Raw genomic sequence first — 22,054 nt, 5'->3', positions numbered from 1 at the left:
TATCAAAATATATTGTGGAATTCTGGTGATGTGACTTCTCATTGTTGCTTAGTAAAATAAGTTTGCTCATCTGTTATTGATAAAATCTTCAAAGGCAGAACCATGTTAATTAGAAAAGTAAACTTAGGCACATGAAAATCTATCAAAAATCTTGGTGCCTGTTTAATTGGGTGTTTAAAAATGCAGCCCTGTCTTGTTTGTGAATGGTTGGTGAATTTCTGAAAAATTATTATTACAAACAATTTGAAATGTTTTCTTTATTTTTATTGCTCTATCTCTCCAATCACTTTTAACAGCATAGAACTCTAAGTTAATGAGCAATGTGGATTTGTGTTGTGGCCATTGTTCTTTCTTGAATTACATCATCGACTTCGCAGGACGTTTCGTTTGTTGAACTTGATGTTGCATTTGAGTTGAGGGCTTTGGCTCTTCTGGTTGATATACCTGCACAAATACACAAAACAAAATTAAACTGTTATCTGGAAATATGGCATACCAGGTTACTCTTTTAATGGTATGTAACAACATTGAACACATGTCTTGAAAACAGTAGATAGATGAGTAAGAATTGAGATATTTAAAAGTTGTCTTTGGAGTGCAGAACACCTGATGGGGTTTGATCAAGTGCAATGTAGCCAAGAGGAATTACTGAGAGCAGAATGAAGGTTGAACATGATAGTGGGACAAGAGGAAAGTAAAAGGAAATTGAGGAAAGAAGCAGGAAGTAAAAGACATTTATAGAGGTTTAAACATAAGCATGTATATATGTAAATATATTAATATATAATGATAGTTATAGAGGTCTATATACATATATTTTATATGTTAAGTATCAAGGAAACCATCAGATGTTGGGCCTCTACTCAAATCCTCCCTCAAGGCAAGAACCCTTTGTTCTAATAACCTGACATTCTGTGATGCTTCCCATTCCAACACAATCACTGAAATCAAAATAGGTATATATGCAAATGTGGTGAAGAAAGCTGATGGTGCCTGGCTACTACAAGGTATAGCATCTGGGATCTTAAAGGCTTGAGGTTAAACAAGCAGCCATCTGGCAGGGCAGTGACAAACTCCACATGGAAGAATCACACCAACCTGTGTGATCACGAGGTAGTGACAGGATTATGTATCAGGCATCAGAAGACCTCAAGAAAACAATCTTATCGATGCGAATGATGAGGGTTGGAGTGGAGCCCCAAAGCCCATCTGTAGACAATGGGGCATCTTCTCACAGAAGGGTCACAAAGAATGGATAAGCCAGCCAGGGTGCAGTATAGCGTGGACAAAACACAGCATTCCTCTGGTTTGTTAATGCTTCTTCTCTCCCCCTCCCACCCCGCCACTATCATCATCACCCAGTTCTACCTTACAAATCCTGCTGGACCGAAGCAGGTGCACAGGTACAGATAAGAGCTCTTGACCAATGGAATCCAGACAGATAAACCCCTCAGGAACAATAATGGGAGTAGCAATAACATGAGGGTAAGTGGAAGATGCGGGGAGAAAGGAGGACAGATCACAAGGATCAACATAAAACAGACCTCCCCCACACCCACCCACTTGAGGGGGATGAACAACAGAAACACAGGTGAAGGAAGACAGCGGATGGTGCAAGATAGGAAAATAATTTATCAAGGGTTCATGAGGGTGGAGGAGGGAGGGGGAAATGAGCTGACACCAAAGGCTCAATTAGAAAGAAAATGCTTTGAAAATGATGGGAACATAAGTACAAATGTGCTTGATAATTGATGTATGGATTGTTAAAAGAAGTGTAAGAGCCCCCAATAAAATGACTTGTTTTTTAAAGTTGTTTTTGAGCATTTGCTCCTGAAAGTTACACGAGGGACATATGCAGTAACAGCAGTCAGAACTCTCAATCCCATGCTTACCTTTCTTTCCCCAGGCTCCCAAGGAAGAGACTACACTCATGTTAAGACAGTAACGAAAAAGTGATGTCCACACACATGAGCTACACTAGCATCAGTCACAGTAACCTGCCACACTTTGAGACTTTGTTGTCACGAAAATACATTTAAAGGTTATCTTGAGAGAACCGTGTCTGGGGAAGAACGTCATGCTTGGTAAAGTAGAAGGGCAGTGAAAAGGAGGAAGACCCTCAGTGAGATGGACTGACCCAGTGGCTACAACAGTGGGCTCAAACATAGCAATTGTGAGGAGGGCAAAGGACCAGGCAGTGTTTCCTTCTGTTGAACTGTAGGGTCACTAGCAGGCAGAGCCAACTGGATGGCATTTAATAACAAAGACTCTGCTGTGAACTCCCAGCTATGTCTCCTGCCTTCCAGGTGCAACTGCCGAGTCAGCATCTCTATATAGATCTCTAGTAGACATCTCCAGCTTAGATGAGGCCTGAAACCAGTTTCCTTTTTTTTTTTTAATCATTTTATTGGGGCTCATACAACTCCTATTACAATCCATAAATACATCAATTGTGTAAAGCACATTTGTACATTCTCTGCCCTCAACACTCTCAAGACATTTGCTGTCCACTTAAGCCCCTGGCATCAGCTCCTCATTTTTTCCTCTCTCTCCCTGCTCTCCCCTCCCTCATGAACCCTTGATAATTTATAAATTATTATTTTGTCATGTCTTACACTGTCCGATGTCTCCCTTCACCCACTTTTCTGTTGTCCATCCCCAAGGGAGGAGGTTATGTATAGATCTTTGCAATCAGTCCCCCCGTTCTACCTCCACCTTCCCTACACCTTCCTAGTATCACCACTCTTGGCACTGGTTCCAAAGGGATCATCTGTCCTGGACTCCCTGTGTTCCCAGTTCCTATCTGTACCAGTGTGCATCCTCTGAGCTATCCAGATTTGTAAGGTAGAATTGGGATCATGATAGTGGGAGGAGGCATTTAAGACGTAGAGGAAATTTGTATGTTTCATCGTTACTACACTGCACCCTGACTGGCTCGTCTCCACTCCACAACCCTTCTGTAAGGGGATGTCCAGTTACCTACAGATGGATCTTGGGTCCCCAGTCTGCACGCTCCCTCATTCACAATGATTTGGTTTTTTGTTCTTTGATGCCTGATACCTGATCGTTTCCACACCTCGTGAACACACAGTCTGGTGTGCTTCTTCCATGTGGGCTTTGTTACTTCTGAGCTAGATGGTTGTTTGTTTACTTTCAAGCCTTTTAGGCCCCAGATGCTATATCTTTTGATAGCCGGGCACCATCAGCTTTCTTCACCACATTTGCTTATGCACCCATTTATCTCAGTGATTGTGTCATGAAGGTGAGCATCATGGAATGCCAGTTTAATTGAACAAAGTGTTCTTGCATTGAGGGAGTACTTGAGTGGAGGTCCAAAGTCCACCTGCTACCTTAATACTACACCTATAAATGTACGCACCTAGATCTATTTCCCCATCCTCATATATAAATATATTTACATATGTACATCTTGGAAAAGTGTGACATTTGGAACAATTTTAATCTCCACTTCCTTGGGACTAGTCTTGTATTAATTCTCCTAAAAGAAATTATTGCCCCATTAGGGGAATGGCAAAATAAATTACCTGTGTTCCATATGATTTATCATGCAGTCCTTGATTTTAAAGGGTAGTTTCCAAAAGGCAATTTCCAATAAATTTTGAATGACATAGGTGGTGTTTACAACACAATTCTAATTGAAAAGGGATGGAAAAGTATCCGCGGTATACTAATAATACCTGTACACTCAGCTTCTCCTAGCTTTTCAAACCCCGTGGGATCAAACTTGGGCTCAGGATTTGACTTGCACCCTTTTCCTGGTTAGGAATAGCTAGTTTATTTTTACACTTAGCATTTCAGAGGTCTAGAAATACTGATAGTTTCCCCAATTTTCTCTCTCTCCCTACCTCTCCTGCTTTCTATTTCTCTCCCCATCTCTTCCTGTTTCTCCCTCTTTCCCACCCCACCCTGTCTCTCACTTCTATGTCCACTCTCCAGCTTCTTCATGTCCCTTCCTCTCCAACCTCTTTTTGTCCCAAACCATTTTATTAGGAGCTAATCCAGACATCACACCATTCCATGGTTCAATCACATCCACTGCTATAGAATCTGTTTCAAAACATTTTCTTCCTTCTTGAAGTCCTTGATATCAACTTCCTCTTACCCTCCCTCCCTACATCCTTCACCATATCCCCCAGGAACCTGTACTCTAATTGTTGTCTCTATAGATCCACCTACCCTGGGGTTTATACACACAATGATTCAAGAAGGCTTCTAACAATGAAGAAATACAACAGAGATCAACCAAACAAGAACGGATCAAGTCCAAGGTGTATCAGAGGGAAGATCCAGTGACAAGGTTTCAACCATTCCCGTCAGATTTTTAATTTAAACTACTATAGGATTTATTCTCAGCAAGTGAATAATCCAGGTATTGTGATATATAGTTACTCTATACTTGTTCAATCTCCAAAAACAGAACACTGCACTCTGGCCCGCTTGTCCTTTGGATTTTAGAAAATCTGCTGCAAACACTAAGCCAAAACTCCTCTTCCACAGTTGCAGATAGTTACTCTCTCTTCTCTCGCCATCTAGGCCAGCTTCTTAATACTAACTCTTTCTTTTTCCTTTAGCTAAATCTAAACCTTGCCTTTTAAGTCTGTTTAAACTGTCTGGCTCTACGCATGTGTGCGAAACTATATAGATGGTCTTTGAGGGCCAGACAAAACACACACATCCCCTACCCCACTTTGTGTTGATTTCATAGCTGAGTACTCAAAAGGACAATTTTTCAAAATTGGAAGGATGATGTTTCAGAGCAGCAAGCAGTTAACTGCCAATAGAAAGTGAAATGTATGCGATATTGATCTCGATTATAATATCAAATGTTTTTAGGTTTGAAACCTAAGGCTTAGAATTAGTAAAACATATGGTTCTGTTTCATGGCTTTTCTTCTGAACAACTTTGGTGGTAAAATAAATTACTAAAGGTCGTACTTCCAAATATCAATCACAGGCATGTTTCAAGTATATAAGTTGATTTTTCAAAGCTAATTTCCAGCCCCCAAATAATTCTTTACCCAATCATCCAACAATGCTATTTAAGATCAATGTTGTGGGGGAAATTGCCAATGAAAATTTAATAAATTGTTAACTCTTGGTTATTATTTGCAAAGTAGATTTTAAAAACATATAACCTGTACCAGTGCACACTGGTACAGATAAGAACTGGAAACACAGGGAACCCAGGACGGATAAACCCCTCAGGACCAATAATGAGCATAGCAATACCAGAAAGGGAACAACGGGAAGGTGGGGGAGAAAGGGGAAACTGATCACAAGGATCTACATATGACCCCTTCCCTGGGGGATGGACAACAGAAAAGTGGGTGAAGGGAGACGGTGTACAGTGTAAGACATGACAAAATAATAATAACTTATAAATTATCAAGGGTTTGTGGCAGGGGTAGGGAGGGAGTGACGGGCAAAACTGAGTTGATACTAAGGGCTCAAGTAGAAAGAAAAGGTTTTGAGAATAATGACAGCAACAAATGTCCAAATGTGCTTGACAAAATAGATGTATGTATGGATTGTGATGAGTTGTATGAGCCCCCAATAAAATGTTTTATAAAAGAAAGAAACATATTACCTTCAAATGTAACTACTAAACACTTGAAGAATGGAATATTGGGGCCTTTGAAACCATTTCTTCAATATAACATTTTAAAACCAAATTAAAATGCTTGCAGGTCGTTGGGGTTTTTGTTTGTTTGTTTTGTTCTTTTAATTAGCATTCTTCGTACTCTTCTATATTGCCTCAGGTAAATATAGCAGACTAGGGAAATTAGATATAAATTAGTTTCATTTTATGTGGGTTGCATTTGCATCATATGCAAGCATTTCTTTAGACATATAAAATTTTGCTATCTTCCTAGATAAGTCCTGGATTAGAAAGCTGTGGGAGTTACCTCAACTTCTTCATGTTTCTTAAAATTTTTACATACATACTTAAATTCATAACATTGCAATCAGACTTTCAAGATGTTTTGTTCACTTTGTCAGACTGTTTGGGGTTTGGCTTGTTTTGTGTTTATGGAAAATCAACTCAAGTTATTTCGTAACCTGGTTATTTTGAGGTTATCCCTAAGTTGTCTCCATTCTGATAGCTCCGATTTCCATGGGTTTTCCTGGAAAAAACGGAAAAGCATTCTCTAGTTTGTCTTTTGCCCCCTTACACTAGAGGATTGCAAAATATTTTCCAGTATTTCAGATTTTCCTTTCACTGGGACTTATAAAGAACCCTTGCCTCCCCCTCACGACTCCCACCCCCTCCATCTCCCCAAAGCAGGCCCCCACACCAGTGCAACCTATTAATTACCTGACCACTGGATTCTTCTACCCAGTTTAAGTAAAGTCAAAGATAATTTCTTAAAATTTTCTAGTAGTTCCCTTATAGAACCAATTTTCTTCGTGAACAAACAAAAGTTTATTATCAACACCATACTGACATTGTTTGAAGCAGGGGCTTTGATCAGCTGATCAACCGCTCCTGTGTTCACCAAGTACCTGCAGCGTAGGGAGCGCCAAGGTGCTTTCCAAGGATGCTCCTCTGGTAAGGTGGAGTCACTGGCCATGTGGAGAAAGGACGACAATGAGGGGGGGCTGGCGGAAACAGAGACCCTAAGGAGCTACATCCCTTTGGGGTGATTTTAAAAGAAAATGAAGGGAAGGTCTTTTAAACCTCAGGTTCTCCTCGCTTTCCTGTAACATGTAGAAACTAATGCTTTGCCAACAAAGTAGGCGTAACACCAGTGGCTGCTTTTCTGTCACAAGGTTACAACTTGAATTCAGTTTTAAATAAATCTGTAATACTGTTAAGCTCCCAAGGGATTTGTTACACATAAAGAGTTTTTCTTATTGAATTCCTCTTTTTCTTTCCCTCAGTGAAGATTGCCAAGATCAGACATCACTTCTTCCTGAACTGACATTACTTCCCCCGGCTGCTCACCCCCCATTTCCATCCCCACCCGCACCCCGCACCCCCTATCTCGTCACGTCATATGTCAATCTTACCCTTCCTTAACCCTTACCTTACAGACTGGCATTTAAATTAGCATTGGCCTTTGCCAAATTTTAAATCCAATTCATTAAACAAAATCCTTCCACCAATTCTTATCACAAGCTAGACCATATACTTTCTTCTGAGAACAGCTTAATTTTGCCATTTATTTTCAGAGTCACTCCTCAGGATTGCTACTTATGCTCCAACCTTCTGCTGAACTCTCTCTTGCTTGTCATTTGAAAATAACAGAAGAATGTTCCAGACCTCCACACACTGGCTCCTTGTTATCGGATAGAGCTATCATTAAGCGCTTCTGCAATAACCCTGCCTACAGCTGTGTGTGGCCAGCCTGAAGTCCGACAGCTGCTTCCAATTAAATGATCCAGATGAATCACGTTATTGTGTAGTAGAAAATTGACACATCCCTGCAGTTCATTCTTTTTTAAAAAAACATTTTGTTAGGTAGGGACTCATACAACTCTAATCACAATCCATACATACTGCAGTTCATTCTTAAGGAAATAAGTCATCTTACTTTGGAATCCAGAATAAAAGTGTTATTTGTAAGAGAATGTTTTCCCTTGAAATTTAATATGATTCATGGACCAGGTAAGCTAGATGAGAAAATGAGCACCACTTGCCTAGTAATCCACTCACCTAATGGCATTTCCCTTTCTCAATGCCCCGACTTTTCCTCCAAGATCGATGATAGACAGATCAATACATTGATCAATAAACAGGTAGATAATTTTTATGGATCACAGTTAAAATTAATTGGAAGGTAGAATCTTAGGTTTATCCTTTAGTATTGTCCACCTGCCAATGAACTGGGGTAGTTTTCTTCAGAAATGTCTTTCTTATGCCATCTTTTCCACAATGGGTGCACACACACACACACACACACACACACACATCTTTCTAAGTTGTTAAATTCTTCCAACTATTGATGACTTTTATTAGCTTACATTGATTATTATTTAGCTATATTTTGAATCCTTGGAATTAATTTTCTGCCAGCATCAGTCAGTGCTGCCTGACGTCAATCCCTGAAGTGGACCCAAAATTTGATTTTCCATAATCTTGGAACAGAACAGGCCTAGGAAATCCCATGCTCAATTTTTTAAGCACAAGTAGTGTTTTAGAGGGGGCACAAAAGGCTGTTATTGAGTAAAAAACTCCAATTACCACTAAGATCTCAATGCATTCTTTTTTTTTTCTTTTTTCATTAACAGTTTTTTTTTTAAATTTTAACAATTTATTGGGGCTCATACAATTCTTTTCACAGTTCATACATATACATACATCAATTGTATAAAGCACATCTGTACAGTCTTTGCCCTAATCATTTTTTTCTCTTTTCTTCTTTTACATTTTATTAGGGAGTCATACAACTCTTACCACAATCCACACATATACATACATCAATTGTATAAAGCACATCCATACATTCCCTGCCCCAATCATTCTCAAGGCTTTTGCTCTCCACTTAAGCCCCTTGCATCAGGTCCTCTTTTTTTTTCCCCTCCTCCCTCCCCATTCCCCCCTCCCTCATATGCCCTTGGTAATTTATACATTCAATGCATTCTTCAAGCCTTTCTGGAAAAGGATGAGCATTACTAAATAATTTGAAAGACCAATTAATAAAACTTTGGGGCAGAGTTCTGTTGAAGGAGTGTTGATGTTATTTTAAAAATTACCACCAAATCTAGAACATTCACCAAAATACCTATTGTTTTCCTGTTGCTTATTAATGTTTTTGTTTAATTTTACAAGATGACTCAGGTTTATTTGGAAACCTGCACATATAAGAAAGAATAAAACAAAAAAACTTAAATGATAAGCATAATGAGAAGTGGAAAATGAGTATTGCCTAATTAGATATTAAACTATAAAGTTATAATGATTTTTAAAAGATCTCACAAGTGCAAGAATAATGAGAATGATCAGTGAAACAAGACAGACATTGTAAGAACAGATACCAGGATACCTCATATACTCGTGCATAAGCCAAGTTTTTCAGCACATTTTTAATGCAGTTTTTGTGGCAAAATTAGGTGCCTTGACTGATATTTGGGTCAGTTTATACTCGAGTAAATACAGTATATAAAATTTCAGTTTATGACAAAGGTGGCATTTTAAATTGGCAAGGAAAGAGTGTATTATCCAATAAACATTTGGATAACTGGCTTCTTATTAGAAAATAAAAATAAAAGCATCCCTACCTTACACTTTACATCAGGATTAAAACTCTAAGAAGTAAAGATTTCAGTGTAAAATCAAGTTAATTCATTGATTAGAAGAAAATATAGATGGGATATTTTATAGTGAGGGGAGAAAATTGAAACTATGAAATAAAAAGGAAAAACACAAAAAGGAGAAACGTCCACATTAAAAAAATAGTCACATACAAAATTACAAGAAAACTGGGAAAAGTTTTGGGAATATATGTAATGCTGAGTTACTACTATATGTAAAGTTCTTATAAAACAATGAAAAGATTAATGCACTTATAGAAAAATGTATAAACCATATGTAATTTGTCTTTAAATAAATGACAGATAAACATCAAGAAATTATTCACTCTTATTATGAACCAATTTTTTAAAATGCTCTACCATTTATCTCAGTGAAATTGATGTGATATATATCCTTTAAAATAACAATACCCAGTGTCACAGAAGACATAAGGAAACAGGTAAGTATGAAATGGTAGTTTCCTGAAGGGTAACTGGCAATCTGTATTCAAAGCCTTTACGGGGTACCCATAGTTTGATCAGCAAGCCCACTCCTATGGGTTTAGTCTAAGAAAATATGTAGATGCTTAGTGTATGTATACCAGGGGGAAACAGAAACTAGTGCAAAGTCAGTGGTTAAATAAACGATGATACAATCATCTCCAACTGAATGGAACCAGGCTTCTTGAAGGAATGGGAGGTCTCAATGCTGGAACTGGACAAGTGCAAGATGAGGTCGACCATCTTGTCGACCAAAATAATACACACAATAAATGATAGACATGTGTCAGTAGGATACATGACCAATTAAAGGAACTCCCACTGCCACCGTTTGGAAGAATTTAAGACATAAAAATAAATAATAGTCTGATGTTAAAAAAAGCTATGAACCCATATAGATAATAAAAAATCAAAGAGTAGATTGAGAATTGTGAGTTCCTCCTTGTTCATTAAAGAACAATGAGAAAATACAAAGAAATAGTCTCTCAGGATCCCACCATGGAGGGAGACCAGATGTTACACTAATAATAAGCATAAAAGGAACGATGGGGGGGGGGAACGATGAGGTTAGAAAACCAGCATCGAGCAACTATTCAGTCAAGAATCATTCATGTGTGGGCAAAAAATACTGACGGGGAACATATGGCTGCGTCGTCGCCTTCTCATAAGGGAGTGACTTAGTACTCACATAGGGAATCGTGACTTTGTAGAAAGTTCCTCTAATAAATACTCCCTTAACCAAGTTACCATCGCCCACAGTGAGACAAACCAACCAGATGAGCTTCTGGTATGGTTCCCTGAGATATTTTGTGCTATTCCCTTCTAAAATGAATACTCTGTGTGCAACCTTGAGAAAACATCAGCTGAAACTAAATTGAGGGGCCCTGTACAAAAGAGCTGGCCTGTCACCTGGTTGGTGGTTTTCGGAGCTCCCGTATGCTCTGGGGGAGAGGGAGGGGGGAGATAAGGCTGTCTGCTCTTTGAAGCCCTGTGGCACAGTTCTCTGCCCCACACTGTGGGCACCATGAGTCAAAATGGGCTCAACAGTGAGTTTTACTTTTAAACAATGTCACAAGCATGAAACATGAAGGCAAGTGGAGGATTATAGAACTAAAAAATATATGGCAACTAACCACAAAATACGATCCTAGATTATGTGACATAATAGAAAAGAGCTGCGAAGGAAATTGCTGGCAATATTTCAATATGAACCAAGATTAGATAATACCACTCTATCACCATTCTATTTCCCGATTTTTATAAATGTAAAGGAAAATACTTGTCTTTTAAGTACACAATGAGATATTTGTAGCTAAAATTCAAAATCAAACTCACTGCCATTGAGTTGATTCCAACTCATTACAAACCTACAGAACAGGGTCGAACTGCCTTGTCCTTGTGAGTTTCGGGGACTTGAAAGCCTTGTCTTTCTCCCTTGGAGCAGTTAGTAGTGTCAAACTACTAGCCTCGGGGTTGGCAGCCTAATGCATAACAACTATGCCACCAGGACTTCTTCCATTTATAGTTAAAAAGGCAAGATATCTGCAAATTACTCTCAAATGGGTCATAAAATAAATTGAGAGGCAATGATAAAGCAAATGATGCAAAAGATTAATAGCAAATCTGAGAGGATCGAAGACAAGGGGTCTCTACCCTTGCAACTTTTCTGGAAGTATAAAATTACAATAAGATACGGTTGGGTTTTTTTAATCGAGGTACTGAAAGGGAACCATGAAATTGATGAAAGTGGTATGTATTGATTAGCATAGAAACATGTCAGTATTGCTAACTGAAAACATAGAACAAATCTTAAGAGCCATCCCCATCCCCACCCACATTCCCCTTTTCTTTTTAAAGTTGCCATTAAGTCAACGACATGGATGTCAAAGTAGAACCGGGCTTCAGAGTCAGTGTAGGGGAAGCAGATTGGCAGACCTTTCTTCTGAGGCACTTGCGGGTAGAATCGCACTTGTAGCTTTTGGTTGGCAGCCAGGTGTTACATAAACTGCTTACATCATTCAGGGGCTCCAAAGCAAAGAAATGCACTGGGCCAGGGGCCAGGGCAGGGGTTGGGGGTGGGGGGCATGCACAACATGTAGTGCTAATGATCCCTGTGTGGTGGGATTGTTAGTGACTTTGTTTCTCTACATTTCTGATCTTCCTACAACAAGCATAAATTGGAGGGAAAATAAAAGAGTTTTCTTTCCAAACAGAGGAAGAGACAGGATGAGGGTTGATCTCTAGGAAGAAATAGAGCAGGCCATCATGCTCTGAGCCCCTCCAAGTCCTATTTACGCATAGGCAAAAGAAGCAATTAGATGAATTTCACCATTACTTCCTTTCTCGGAATTCCATTCTCTATTTTCCTTCTAGATGACTGCTAAACCTTTATCTCTAAAAAAATGTTATACCATCTGCCTTTACAAGAGAGACCCCCAAAGGCAAGCTTGTAATTGTGCCCTGGTGGAATAGGGATTACACGTTAGGCTGCTAACTACCACGTAGTACAAATCCATCTGGTGGTCTATGGGAGAAAAATGAGGCTTTCTGCAACCTGTAAAGATTCACACCCTTGGAAATGCGAAGAGTAGAAATACCCCATAGAGTTCCCAATGCCATCGATCATTGTGGAGGCCGACTGCCACATCTTTAGTTCTAGGAGCATCTGGTGGGTTTAAGGCCCACCTTTGGGTTACAGCAGAGTGCTCTAACCACTGCTCCACCCTGGGTCCCATCATTCCCGTACAGCTGCATTATTATATTTGTGTCAAGCAGCTCTACTAACATCTGCCCTTCTGTTTGTGAACTGAACACACTAGTTCTGAGTACGCCTCACCTCACTCTCTACATTACATCCGGAAATTCAAAGTTACAAGATGACCATGCCTTATCTTCCTGGACCACCCATTTTATTCAGAAATAAAAAGATGTTGCTATTAGATTGAACAAAACCATTACATTATGAAATCAAATTGAAGCCTATCAAAAAAGTGGGAAATTTAAAATGATACTCATAAGCTTAAGTCAAGCCTCATCCTTTGGACTCTGGGAGTAATATTTATTATTTTAATGTAACGTTAAGGATTCTCTGATGGAAAAGCTTAACATGCAGAGATTTTAAAAATCCATCTTTTTAGTGCTCCCTCTATGAACCATTCATTCTTCTATGTCCCATGAAAGGAGTTCTCGCCTTCTGGAGCATCTAATCTGCAAGAAGCCCTTTCTACATCTCACCTGGATCTGTATAGCCTATTCAGTGCAATTAACAACCCATGGTTTTCTTCTAAACATAAGCCTTTGAGACATGCATGGCCCCAAATACAGAAGTTCAAAGGTATAAAATGGTTATGGGCTATAATTTAAGAGCCAATTGCTTAGCTCATCTCTATACAAAATGACCCTGGGAGGTAGTCCAATTATACTTTACAGTCACTATCAAAGATCTGCCTTTTCAAGATCAATGCAGATCTGTCTAAAGCTCTGAATTGTATACAAATGTAGCTCTGAGATACACTAAGGAAAAATCACTGGTAAATTAGTCTAAGTTTAGACTATCTGAGACTTAAGAACATTTTCACTTATATCCTTAAGAGTGGTGGGGGAAAGTCCAATACTGTAAGCCAGCTTTAAAATATGCACAAAAACAGGTTTTCCTTTTGTTGCTGTCATTAGCTGCTGTCAACTTGTCTCTGATTCATAGTCACCCTGTGAGCAACAGAAGGGAACATTCCCGATCCTTTGCCATCCTCGCAGACATTGCTATGTTTCTGCCCATTGTTTCCCTTTCAGCCATTCAAACTGTTTGTAGGGGAAAGTTTCAGCTATTTAAATTACTCTAAAATGATAGGAGATTGAGTCTTAAGAACAAACAGTTTTGGAAGTAAACAGTGGTACCTGGTGAAACAAATTTTCTCCTAGTGTAAAGTGTGTTTGCTTGATATGCTACGTTAACATTTTACCATGTACCCCACCTTTATTTAACACATCCCCTAACTGGAATAAAGCTCCAACCCTCGTTTCTCCACAGGCAGTACACTGGCATCCATTGATAGGAGGAATAATCATTGGAATGGACCATGCCTATTTAACAACAGATAGAGCAATGTTTAATGATCACTGCAGAGAGCCATTCTCCAATATAAGTCCATTTCCCCTCCCTACTCCAAAGGACCAAAGTCACATTATTTGAAAGTGACAGGACTGCAGGGATCATACAAATCTTGCCTTATGGAAATTAGGCACTGAAGAAAGGTGTATCAATTTGCTGACTTGATAAATAGGAGATTTTTGATAGTGGCAAAAAAAAAAAAAGCAGCCTCATCTAATTATCTACGAAGTGCATCACAGAAGGCTGTGGATTACATTGTGTCCGCACCACCATTGCCACCAAACATGGATCAGACTCCTGACTCCTTTTCCTCTGGAAAGCAGCCCTAGTGGCACAGTAAAACCCTGGGCTACTAACTAAAAGATGAGCAGTTCAAACCCACCCGCTGTTCCCCTGGGGAAAGACGCAGCAGTTTGGTTTAGTAACGATCGCAGCCATGGAAACCCGTGGTCAGTTCTACTCGGCCCCACTCAATCACTAAGTGTGGGAATTGACTCAATGGCAAAGAGTTCGTATTATAGGCCTCAAGCAATCCTGTTTGCAACTAGAAGTTCACTGTTCTGTTCATTAGATCACACCCAAGTCGGATGGGCTCTTCAGCTAATCAGGACTGATTTACAAAAAAGGCAGACAGAGACACATATGCAGGAGCAGATAGACAACAAAAGAAGCCCTAGCATCTTCAGCAGGGACCAGAAACTAGGAGAGGCACTCACAGAAAGGAGCAGCATGGCCGAGACCCCAAAGCCAGACAGTTCGTCTCCAGAAGTGTGAGAATATACACCTCTGTTCTTTTGAGTCACACTAGGTCACTAAAACAATCTAAGTTGGCGTAGCTAAACAGCAACAAGATTGGAAGACTTGAATTCCTGAACAGTCTATAAAATAAATCAGGGGAAAAATCAATTTTATATTGCATAGTACATAGAGAAGGCTCTCCGGCATTCTTTGATGATTTTAATGGTGATGATGGTTTAAATTAGTATTTCCCAAAAGATGCTCTTTCAATCACCTTCAATAAAGGGGCAGCGCTGCTCCATTCAATTCACTCAGCAAAAACTCATGAAGTGTCCTAGGCACTGAAGATACAGCAGTGAGCAAACGAGATCAAAATTCTTACTTTGCAGTTTAGGAAGAAGAAAGTTAGACAATAGGCTTAATAGACTAACAGACAACAGTGAAGTATATGTTAGTAGAACATTCTCAGATGCAAAGGAAAACAGGAAAACTGAAAGAAAGCAAAACAAAGAAACAAACAAAAGCTCACTGCCGATGGCTCAATTCTGACTCATAATGACCCTGTAGGACAGAGCAGAACTTCCCCTGTGGGTTTCTGAGCAGGTAACTGATCCTGGAGTGGAAAACCTCATCTTTCTCCTGCTGAACAGCTGGAGATTTCAACCTGAAGGTCAGAAGCCCAGTGCTTCACCCCCACAGCCACAAGGGCTCCATAAAGTAGGAAAAGCCCCAAACTCACTCCCATTGTGTCCCAAGCGACCCTAAAGAGCCCGGTAGAACTGCCCCAGTGGGTATGGAAGACTGTAGCTCTTTACGGAAGTCAAAAGCAGAATGGAGAGTATGAAATGTTGAAGTCGCATTAAAAAGTAAATAGAGTGCTCAGGGAAAGATTCCCTGGGAAGGTGACTGTTGAGCAAAGATTTAAAGGAAATGAAAGTGAATGTCAAATCGCAGGGCAGAGTTTTCCAGGCAGTGGTGAAAATATGCACAAAGACCGGAAGACAGGTGTTTCAAATAGAAGCCAAGAGGCTGGTGTGTCTCAGCCTGAGAAAGGAGGGAGAAATAAAGGAAGGGAGGGGAGGCCACAGGTCCATGCAGGATTCAGTAAGGATTGCCTTTTACATTGCGACAGCTAGGAAGCCATCAGGGTTTTGAGCGGAAGGTTGGTGACATGACCTCACTTCGGATTTAACAGGCTCCCTCTAGCTGTTCTGCAGAGACAGCTGGCAAACAAACAAGGGGCAGAAGCAGGAAGAGAGCTCCTTGTTTTCAAATGCAGACCCCCCTCTGTCTCCTGGAGAGCACCTGACTCTGGAATTTGTGCTCTTCACAGGCTCCCTAGGTGATTCTTAAGCACAGTCGATTTTGAAAGCTGCTACTTTATCTAAGCAATTGAGACCAAAGGGGAAAAAATCATAATAATTCCATGGTGTGATTATGTGATAATCACCAATTCACCAATTCATTTTGTCTGTGGGGAAACTGGGTGTCAGCCATTTGGACTAAATTCACGGTAGTTAACCACCTGTCAATTCAGCCAGGCATTTTCCAAACACTGCTTCCAAAGGAGAACTCCAGAGGGCCCTTGGCTCCTTGCTCTGTAATAAAGGAAACCCTCTGGCAGAGGTCTCCACGCCCAGAGAAGGCAACTGGAGCTAATGCAGACATAGAACGGCCGCCTTTTAATACGAGCTCAGCGCACCAACTCCACAGACATGAGTTTAGAGCATAATGGCAGGAAGTTGTTTGATTTTCTTTTTCAATGAGAAGCAAGTACGCACCTGAGTATTAATATAATTTTATGTCTCTCAAACAAGAACTCACGACTTGGCTCTTTTGGTACACCAATAGAAATGTGCTGTTGCAATTGTGTGCCGACTAGTCAATTCCGCCCATCTTTCTGTTAATTTCCAGTTGCTTAACTCATGAGCCACCAGGGCTCCTTAAAAGAAATTTACGTTCACCAACATCTTAACACATCTTTCTGATGGAGCTTGAGATGATAACAATTCGTACTGGCCCAGCACATTGTGCTGAGGTAATGATGAGAATCAGTCCACAAGCCCCACTTAAATTTGTTTTTCGCATGTGCAGATACACATTCTATATTTTAACTTGTTATCTAGCTGGGAATAAACACTGTCTTCTCCCTCCCCCCCGTTTCTTTTATGTGCTTCTGAATTATTATCCATGCCTCCACTGAATTTAGCATACGGCAGGCACACAGGTAAATGCTTTACCGACCAGTGGGCAGAGCCACACTGAGAATGCATGGTGAGATGTTTTTGTCCCTCTGTTTTATTTCTCTGGCTTCATCCAAAAACAAACTCTAAACATTCTAGGAGGATAGAACCTTTATAACTGAAAGGAACATAAATGAAAAAGTAAATTTAAGGAACCAATGTTATATTTTTCCTGAGAACATTTACTTCAGGGAGCTGTTGTTTCTTGGGTATAAGTCCTCTAAGGATTTCATCATTATAGGCTTGATTTGCTGTAAACTCTCACCAAAATACATAATAAATTGAATTTTAAAAGCATTCATTATTAACCGTATGATCTGTTACCAAAGTACAGATTATTCCTTTGGATAGAGTACAGGTAATTGGTTACACATAATGGATACTGATTACCTTCTTGAATGGAAGAAGCTTCTAGGTGCTGAAGTTTAAGGCCACTGTCTAATCTTTGAGGCTTTGTGTACAGAAATAAATAGCAAAGGACGCAGACGCTGATGACAAAGGCAAGTAGAACAAGAGCCGCAATCCCAAGTCCAATGAGAGCACCGATGCTGAGGGAAAGAAGATGAAACATTCAGATGAGACTCTCATAAGTAGGTTTACAAATAAACCAAAGAGAAATGGGGAGTAATAATTCTTGTTCCCAATCACTCATAACCGAATCACACTTTAATAGAGAGGATATATAGTTGAAATCTATAGCTCATCTTTTCCTACCATCAGATTTGTATATTTTCATAGCAGACTCTTTTAAATTTATAGATCAATATGAGTATGAAAGTCCATGTAAATTCATATTGCAAGAGGGGGAAAAAAAGAGGACCTGATGCAAAGGGCTTAAGTGGAGAGCAAATGCTTTGAAAATGATTAGGGCAAAGAATGTACGGATGTGCTTTATACAATTGATGTATGTATATGTATGGATTGTGATAAGAGTTGTATGTGCCCCTAATAAAATGTTTTTTTAAAAAGTTCACATGATTCTTATGAAACTATTCAGAAATATCAATTCAAATCAACATGTACTAGTAACATATGAATAGAAAACATGTTTGCTTCTGTAAGTGTAGTAAGGCAATTATTAATAAGCAATGTAGAACTGGAGATAAATATGAGATGCCATTTACTGATACACAAAACCACAATGATCACAAAAGAATGAAGTTTCAATTTAAAGAAAAGTAGTCTTATGTAATTTATATAAAGTTTATATGCAGTCTGAATTTCCATTTTCTACATGGGCATTATTTCAGTGACTTACAACATTTCAAAAAAGGAAGTCTTGTAATGTTCTCTAAAAATAAAATGCATGCTTGATATTTATCTGATATTATCATACTATAATAATTCCCTCTGATGGAATCATTTATAAAGCTAACCAATTGAGAAATGATACAGTTTTTATGAACCTGTGAACTTAATATCTTCAAATGGGAAAAAAGCTTGGAAAAAAGAATTATCTTGAAAGATCAATTTTCAAATATTCTACTTTTTTGAACAATATGTGTTCATGTGTGCAAATGTATATAAAATGAGAAGTTAAGCCTCTTAAGAATACTCTTGTTGACTTTCCCATGGTAGTTTTCACTATTCTTTACAATTAATAGCATGATTAGTTTGTAATAAATGAATGGAAACAATAACTGACTGATGATATAAGTTGGCACATACCTCGCTGTCTTTAGATTTGTCATTCTTCATTTGTCATTCATTATTTTCTTCCTGACTTGCCTTTACGCTTCTGGTATTTCCCAAAGATTAGGGCCTGAATTTGTACCATAAGGAAGGGAAGGGAGAATTTGACTAGTGATATGAAGGCCATCATTTTTAGGGGGAAACTATCAAAAGTGGTAGACTAAACTCACTCTGTTTATTCTTGCTTTTAGGAGTAGAAGCACCCCTACAATTTAGAGATTGCCTCCTAGCCACCCCATGACATCAGACCTGCAGAGATTCCTGTCGTCAGTTGATGAATGTCAGTCCAATTCTACTCGCCTGGCACAAAGTGAAGCCTGGGTCATTTTACACCTGGAGTCAATATGTGGGGTCTGCTTACATTTGGCATACTGTTTTCTAAGGAAGAGAATCACTGTGTCTGACAATCTCTTCTGTCCTGCTTGTTTGTATGTAATCTGCTCTCGGTTTTGTAGTCTGTACATATCAGGAAGGCTAAGTATCACTGTACCATACAGATACGTGGGAGTGCCATCCACTTCATGGGAACTTTGCTTTATGGATGCAGAACTCTAGGTATAAACTCTAAGTTAACACGGCACTCTAGGCGTCTCTTAAAATATGCACATTTCAGAACATGTGGATGGAATGCTTGCATACCTGTGCAGCAAGTGTGATTTTCAGCGGCCCTGTCGAAGGCGGTCAAAGGAAGCCCTAACAGAAATGGATAAGATGAGGAAAAATGGGAGTGAACTAGTCATGGTGGGTGAGGGGGAAGATAATTATTTTTTTCCTGAAAGTACCATACGACCACGATTTTCCAAGTCCTCAGAACCAAGGAGCCTGACGCTGACGTCCCATTAATACAGTGATTCCACTAATTAACAACTTTCCTTTTCTTGTGGTAATCACAGCTCTGCCTTTCTCCTGGAATATTTTCCTCACTTGGACTATTTTAAACGCGGGGTGGAAAGCCACAAACTTGTGTGAAATGAGGTTCTAATATATTTATCACCCCACTGTGTACTCAGAGCTCCACAACTCACAAGCACGTCAGGCCCCCCACTGCTGACACCTCTGTTGGAAATGATTTTCCTATTTCCCAGGAAAGATAAGTGGTAATGGTGCTGCGCTGTCCCATTTTGTTGGTGCTGAATGAAGACTCCAGCATGCTGTTCACTCCGTTAGCCCTTCGTAAGTCTCAAGAAGGTGGTTGTAGGACACTTCTTGATGTGAATAAATTGTATTATATGTGAATTACATGCAAATGAATGTGCTGAAAGATAAATAAATTTTAAGATCAAAGAAAATCTTCGGAAGTTCTCATACCCTGCAATTCTAGTGACTTTGGAGCTATTTGGAAATCTGAGAATACCAGGCATAATTTCCAATTGCGTTTGGTTTAGGAATGACAGTGTCCCTTGGTGGTCCCACCACTATTAACATCTCCAAAGACTCAAATTGCTATGCTACTTTCCCAAAGGCCAGATACTGTGCCAGTGCCTTACAGATCTCTTCCCCAAATGATCAGTAACCCTAAGGATCATGTTTTCTTCCCCACGCTTTGCCCCACTCCAGCACAATACAGCTTTGCAGATTGAGGTTACAAATAGGTGGTCACTCCTGCGATTTCTATGATGCTTACAATATATTTAAAAATTTTTTTCATTGCTTCAAGGCATGCTATTTGAAAGTCATTTGCTGTAGACTTCGCATGTCTGCCAAACTGTGGACCATGCTAAGAGCTTCGGAGAAACCGTGTTTTTCTCTTGCTGGCAGAGGCCCTCAGCAGGGTCCAGCCATGATCTAGTTTTAAGAGACAGTGGATGACAGATGTGAGGGCTCTCTCCTACAATCTTGGAGCCTCATTCATTCAGGAGGCAAAATGAAAAAAAAAATTCAAGGTCAAAATTTACAATCATATTGGGTGGAGGCGGGGGCGGGGAGTAAAAGCACTTTGTGATAAAAATGTTTGCATAAATATTAATTGAAAGAAATCAATTTCCTCCATAGGAAAAAGAGATCGGAAAAACTACACTTTAGAAATTCATAACTTTTCCGCAATGGCCAAATGGCTCAGGCGTTAGGAAGGTACTCATGTAAATACAATACCACTCTGTGGGTGTTTCTCAAATTAGGCCTGAGGTTCTGGGTCAATGTCAGGAAATTTGTAATAAGTACATTATAAAGTTCAGGCGTCAGTGCACACAAGCCTGAGCTTTATAATTCACAGACACATAGAGACGGACAGACACGCACACCTTGCTGATGTTTCAAAGAGCACAGCGAATCCCTCCAGCACCCACAAAGATACTGAAGACCCTCTGTCCCTGGGGTCATGCCTTCAAATGAGCCCCAGGAAGCCGCTTTCTAGTCAAACGCACCCCACATCAAAACAAGCCCCCAAAGCAAACTGAGTGATCTACTCCGCAACTTCTCTCTCATGCCCATCTCAAAAGAAGGGGCCGGGGCGTGGGGTGGCGGTTGGGGCGTCCCTGCTCGCCGGCCGCGCCCCGGGCCCGGCTCTCCCTCCGGGTGTCCCCGGCCCTGCCCACCTGAGGCTCCACATGTAGCCGTGCTTGTAGGGGAAGTAGCTGCCGGGCTCGCTGCAGCAGTACTTGAGGTCGGCGAAGCCACAGCAGAAGAGCAGCGCCGCCCCGTCCCCGCGCCGCGGGCACTGGAAGGACTCCACGAAGCTGCGGTTGAGGCTGTAGTAGCCCGAGCAGACCCGGCTGGCCGCGCTCATCCTGCGGGCTGCGGGCCGGGCGCTGCCCTGGGGCACACACGCGCGCGCACACGCCCACAAACACGCCCGGGACCCGCGGCTCCGGATCGGGGCTGGGCTGCGGGGCGTTCAGCCTTCGCGCGTCCCAGCCGCTCGCTCTCCTCCCCCTCGCGACGGGGTGTCCGTCTGTCTATCTGTCTGTCTGTCTGTCTGGTTGCTCGCTTTCCTCTCCTGACTCCCTCTGGCGACTGAGTGCTCCGTTCCTCGCGTCTCTTCGCGGGCTCCTGGCGGCTGACTTCTGGTCTCCTCCCTCCGCTCCCCGCGGACTCGCTTGGCATCACCATCGCGGGGGGGGGGGGGGGAGGGGGACGGGAACCGGGGGGGGGGGAGGGCGCTTGGCCGCTCCCACTTTCTGCCAGAGAGAGATTAAACCCGACAAGCAAAGCGGAGCTTTAGGAGGCGGTCCCAGTCGGGACGGATGGGGCCCAAGTCAGTCAGGGCAAAGAGAGCAGGGACAGGGGCGCGGGGATAAGCCTGTGGAATGACAGTATGGAAAACTCACTGGGGGGGGGGGGGCACTGCCACCCTCGACGGTCGCTAGGAGTCGGCAGCGCCTCAGTGGCAATGAGTTTGGTTTGATTTTGTTTGGAGACCCTGTAGGACCACACAGAACAGCCCCCACACGGGATTTCCAAGGGATGGAACCTTCTGGAAGCAGATGGCCACATCTTCCATTTGTAAAACCAAGGATCAAAACCCCCACAAAAGTTGATCCGACAGGTGTTTAAAAGTGTAGTGTAATTGCATTCAACCT

The 22,054-nt window shown here is 40.9% G+C and overlaps 1 protein-coding gene across 1 annotated transcript; it reads right to left on the bottom strand.

Moving 5' to 3' along the window:
- Positions 1-310: 310 nt before the first annotated feature.
- SHISAL2B (shisa like 2B) lies at positions 311-21,261 on the bottom strand. The gene is made up of 3 exons (XM_075543033.1): positions 21,071-21,261; positions 17,235-17,392; positions 311-444 (listed from the first exon to the last, which is right to left on the bottom strand). Exons 1-3 carry the CDS (start codon positions 21,259-21,261, stop codon positions 311-313), a joined length of 483 nt encoding a protein of 160 aa, XP_075399148.1.
- Positions 21,262-22,054: the final 793 nt, after the last annotated feature.

Source organism: Tenrec ecaudatus, chromosome 2, assembly GCF_050624435.1.
Source record: "Tenrec ecaudatus isolate mTenEca1 chromosome 2, mTenEca1.hap1, whole genome shotgun sequence".
Taxonomy (NCBI): Eukaryota; Metazoa; Chordata; class Mammalia; order Afrosoricida; family Tenrecidae; genus Tenrec; species Tenrec ecaudatus.
This window is presented reverse-complemented; position numbering and strand designations above follow the sequence as displayed.